This window comes from Cystoisospora suis (assembly GCF_002600585.1).
Source record: "Cystoisospora suis strain Wien I chromosome Unknown contig_8571, whole genome shotgun sequence".
Lineage (NCBI taxonomy): Eukaryota > Apicomplexa > Conoidasida > Eucoccidiorida > Sarcocystidae > Cystoisospora > Cystoisospora suis.
Window position 1 is genome coordinate 1 of NW_027161349.1, and position 5,013 is coordinate 5,013.

The 5,013-nt window shown below is 47.5% G+C and overlaps 1 protein-coding gene across 1 annotated transcript; it reads right to left on the reverse strand.

Annotated features, from left to right (window-relative positions):
- Positions 1 to 294: 294 nt before the first annotated feature.
- CSUI_010848 (uncharacterized protein) lies at positions 295 to 5,012 on the reverse strand. Its single transcript, XM_068070949.1, has 3 exons — positions 3,356 to 5,012; positions 2,325 to 2,529; positions 295 to 1,840 (listed from the first exon to the last, which is right to left on the reverse strand). Exons 1-3 carry the CDS (start codon positions 4,284 to 4,286, stop codon positions 364 to 366), a joined length of 2,613 nt encoding a protein of 870 aa, XP_067917075.1. The 5' UTR covers positions 4,287 to 5,012; the 3' UTR covers positions 295 to 363.
- Between the last annotated feature and the right edge of the window lies 1 nt (position 5,013).

The following is a 5,013-nucleotide window of genomic DNA, read 5'->3' on the forward strand; positions in this document are numbered from 1 at the left end:
CAACTCGAACTGAAGAAGAAGAGCGAAGGAGAAAATCTACAAAGGTTCTTTTACTAATGACGTCTGTCACCTTCTCCTCATGGAGGGAATCAATCACCCCTCCTAAACCTCTCACGGCATTCGAGCCCAATGGCCAAGCTACGATAATACGACACCCTCTCTCTTCATCTAAGGATCTTTTGTTGCTGTATATCCTTCCACAACATCATACACCCATCTCAACTTCTACATACATATGTATACACCTCGAAAGAAAGCTTTCTCTTCTTTCTTCTCCTTCTCGCCTAAGAAGAACAAGATCAGGCAGGTTGCTCATCTGTCTTCCTACCGCCCTCCTTCTCTGAGATCGCTCTCTCTGTAGACTTACTCTACATTCTCCATAGCACTTTGTAATTGCCAGAGAACCCATTGAAATGAAGGCCCATGAGCAGCGGCCCCTGCAACGCCTGTAGCGGCAGCTATAACCCCTTGAATAGCTCCTCTTGCAGCGGCCATTGCAGCACTTGTCTTTCCTGTTTGACTTAAGCCTATCCCTCCCGTACTACTGCTACTACTGCTTCCTGGCGATGAGGGAGATGGTGTTAGTCCCCCTGCTGACGTAGTCTTTCCCCCTTTATGTTGACTATGACTGAGACCTTCTTCTCCATCCTTTATAATTCCGCCAGTCCTAGGAGTCTTCTTCTTTCCTTCGCCCCCATCTCTCTTGGATGATGAGGAAGAGGCGGCTTCCAAACCTTGTCCTCCTTCTCTTCCTCTCTCTCCCTCTTCTTCCTCTTCTACGATGACAACTACTGCCTCTGTCGACGTCTTTTCATGACTCTGAACTTCTATCCCCCCCGGTGATGCTCCTGGCCTTCCTCCTCCTGCTGGAGAAGAGGAAGAACCATTCCTAGACCCTCTGGCTTTAGACGAAGAAGAAGAAGCACTTGCTGTTGTTCTTCTTCCTCCTCCTCCTGCTATTCCTCCTTCACTTGCATTTCCTTCCCTGCAGAGAGTTGAAGAAGAAGAAGAGTGGCTCGAAGTTCCAGCTAAAGCCACAGCAGCGGCCTGGGCATTGGCATGCAGAATCTTGTAACTTAAGCCGCTACTTCTCAAGTGAGCTAGAGCCGTCGCGTCACCCCAGAGTTGTTCTAAGGCATCCATATGTTCATAAGATGTGAAGGGTGTGCATGACGGGACGTGTGTATGGGGGACTCTCATGAGCTGTCCAAAAGCTCTCCAGAAAGCAAAAGGAATATTACTTGTGAGGGAATCACATTCATGGAGAAACTTCAGTCTTCTCGGCTTCTCCTGTCTCAAACGATTGCGAGATCTCTGCTGATTCTGCTGTAATAGAAGAAGTTGACGCTGTTGTTGCTGTGTACGTCCTATAGACGAAGATGAAGAAGCTCTCTTCCGACCTCCGTATGATGACGATGAAAGAGGAAGACTACTCGGCTGACCCGACTGACCGGGTCCTCTTGCACTCTCTCCACCATCCACACTGCCCTTCTTCTCTCCCGGATTCTCTGAAGAAAAAGAGGCTGCAGAACCAGGAGAGGGACTAGACATGGACATGCTGGTCGTATTTGTTGATCGATTGGCGGCGACATTTCGAAATGACGGAGAAGGAGAAGATGCGGGCGGCGAGACACGTGAGACAGGTGACGCGCTTCCGCTACTACAGGAACGACGTGAGTGATGATCCGCCACGGAAGAGGCTGAGACATGACGGGAAGAACCTTCTGTTAGAAGACTTGCACGTTCAAGATCAGAGACGAGATGACTTGGGACAGGAAGAAGATGCGAAGAAGGCGACACAGTTATCACTTGCGTGGCACATGTTGGGAGAAGAAGAAGACTGAGAAAGAAGAAAGAAGAGAGGACATGAAAGAAGACACGAGAGAAAAGAGCCAATCCTTTCAAACGAAGAGAGACAAGAAGTACGATGTACAGACACACGTGTATTCATGTAGGCTGACAGGGCGACGTGTTGGAGTGAAGCTGGCACGTGAAAAAGACATATCTATTATTCTAGGCCTCTCAGCACTTCGCATTCTCAACAAGCGACTCTTCGATATAGATATATACAGGAAAGCACGTAGAGACACCTATGCTCTCTCTCTTTCTATCTTTCCACTCCTCCGCTGTCCACGCGAACCTTCAGAAGTTACATGCTCGGGCAACATATCTTTCTATCTATCTACCTATCTATTTACCGTCTATATATGCTTATTCTATCTAGCTGGCTTTAAGCTATATACGTATCTATGTACGTATGTAGAGTATCTCTATCGAAGTAGCGACGTGACGTGTAGGAGATTCATGTGAGAGAAGATCCTTACGTGGTATCAGAAGATTCTCTCTGTTCATCCGCCGCGAAACTCGCATAGACGGCAACGAGAAGTGCATTCAAGAAAGCGAGAATTTGGAGAGCTCCTTCAATCGGGTTGCGTATAGAAGAAGAAGGAGTGGAAGAGAGATAAGGAAGAGAGAGAGAAACCTTTCGTTTTTCTGCCCCTGGCCGTGCCCACTCCAAGGCAGCTTTATCTGAAGAGAGAAGGAAGCGGTGAGATACAGAACAAGGAAATGTATACAGAGCACATGAGTTGATTGAAGGTAGAGACAGGAATGAGGCAGAGAAGAAAGAGAAGAAGAGAAAAGCATATAAGAGAAGAGAGATACGGCTCATCCAGAGTCTTCCTCATGGCGCATGCCGCTGCAAGGCCAGATCTCAATGGACAGATTGTCTCTAGAAAGTTGACAGGAGAAGGACAGATCTAGAAAACAAACCAACGAATTGCGAAGAACACTGATAGCACGATGACAGAGGCTTCCTCTCTAGATCACGTGAAACTCACAGAAATGAAGATACACCTCGGACTCGCAGAAGAGACATATATACATATACATATATATGTACATAGGTATGTGTAGACTCATGTGACTGTGTTTCATGAAGCCTCTTTCTGGGCACTTTTGCACCTCTCTTCTCTCGGTTTCGCATAAAGGAGACACACAGCCAGCACAACTAAGAGAGCCAACCCCTCACTCTCAATCACTCTATCCCTTTACTACAACAGACATCATCGAAACACCACATATCTGTACATACATACATATAGATAGATAGATAGCTTTACGTGTTGACTCAGGTGTCTGTTCTGTAACATCTATACATCAGGAGTCTCCCGTCTGTAATGAGGTGACTATTCTGTGGAAGAAGCAAATGACAAGAAATGAGTAGCCACGGAATGAGATGGCGGCAGCCACATCACCACATATAGAGCCTCCATGTATATTGTATATCCATCTATCTATCTATCTTTATGTAAAAAGTGTGTGGTCTCTGGTTTGTTTCGTGGCTGTTTCTTACCTTCTTTCTTGAGGTCTTCTAACTGTCGCCTAATCCGTTGTGTATCCTTTGAAAGAAATTCTTGTTCTAGATCTCCATCTTCTTCTGCTTCTCCACCTCCTCCTACCTCATCTTCAGCCAGTTTATCTTCTCCTATCTTCGTCGCACTTCTCTCTCCTCTTTTCAGGTTCTCTTGTCGTCTACTCAAGACGTCTTCAAGGACCGTCTCTTTCTCTCGCCTTAATGCCCGCAGCAACCACCGAACCTTCCGAGCTCCCAAGACGAGAGACTCAGACGAAGAGAAGGAAGAAACGATTCCCTTCGGGTGTGACGGAGATGTTTTTCTCCCTCTCTCATCCCCTAGACGAAGGATATGTTCCAGAGCAGAGGCCGCTTCTCCGAAGTCACCTAAGAGGAGTAAAACCTTGAGAAGTCGGACACTTGCACCTAGATGACCTGGCTGAAGAAGAAGAACATATTCAAGAGCTCTTCTACAATATCGTAGACTTTCTCCATCTGTGATGGAAAGAACGGGACGTCGACATGGAGACAAAATACTCGCTAGACGGACACGAGAACAACGGGGGGAAAGGAGTAAAGAAGATGATAAAGCCTTTCTGTCTGCTGATAAGGTGTTGTCAGGATGAGATTTCGATCGATCGGCTTCTTCCTCACCGGTAGCTGAAGAAGAACGTGTTTCATTAGCCGTCTTTCCTCCTTTCGATGAAGAATCTTCTTGACAAGGAGAAGACGATGTGGTAGACACAGCAGGCGCCTTGACTTTCTTCTTTCTTCCTCTCCCTCCTCCTCCTGCTGTCGGGGTAAGGCGTGAGACTCCAGCCCCTGTTGTATCAGGTGTATGTACACCCTGTGAATCAGGAGTGGATGGATTTGTTTCTGACTCTCGTCTTAATAACCTCTTCTTCTCTAAACTTCCACGGAAATCAAGCATGACCGAGGCAGCNNAAATCAAGCATGACCGAGGCAGCTCTATATAAAGCTCGAGCTCTTTGACGTACAGGCATCGCTTCAGAAATCCAGTTGAAAGACTCTGTATAACAACCGATAGCCTCACGATCTCTCCCTAAAGCTCGCATAGCTTCGGCAAGAAGGACTAAGCACTGGAAGCCTAATAAACATCCCTTGGAAGCATCTCGAGGTGTCAATAATGATGAAGAGACACCCTGAGAAGACGATGTGCCTCCTGCCCCCCCTGCTCCTTTCCCTGTGTCGCTAGCAACATCATGACTGAGTGTCTCACCCCCCCTAGTAGGAAAGGAACTGAGAGCAGTCCCTTGTTGTCGCGGGTTGTGACTAGAGGAAGGTAATCCGCATGCATCGAGATGCCGTAGAGCTGTATGACATAGATGAGCTATTCTTAGATGGATGTGTTCATCCTGAGAGCTCAAGAGGGTAGACGCCGTCTCTCCAGGAATCCCCCCTCCTTTGACAATCCCTGTGCTACTCCTCCCAGAGTTACCAGCAGTCATACTTGGGAGAAAGGGGACGCATGCATTCTTATCAAGATTCACTGAGCTTGATGGTCGTGGTAGAGAAGGCTCTCCTGATGCCCCCCCCCTGTCGACTTGGCTGGCCGATTGATGCAGTGTCTGTGCCTCTTGGACTAGCCGTACTGCTGCTTGAAGATGAGACACAGCTGCTGTAGGGATAGTTGGAGA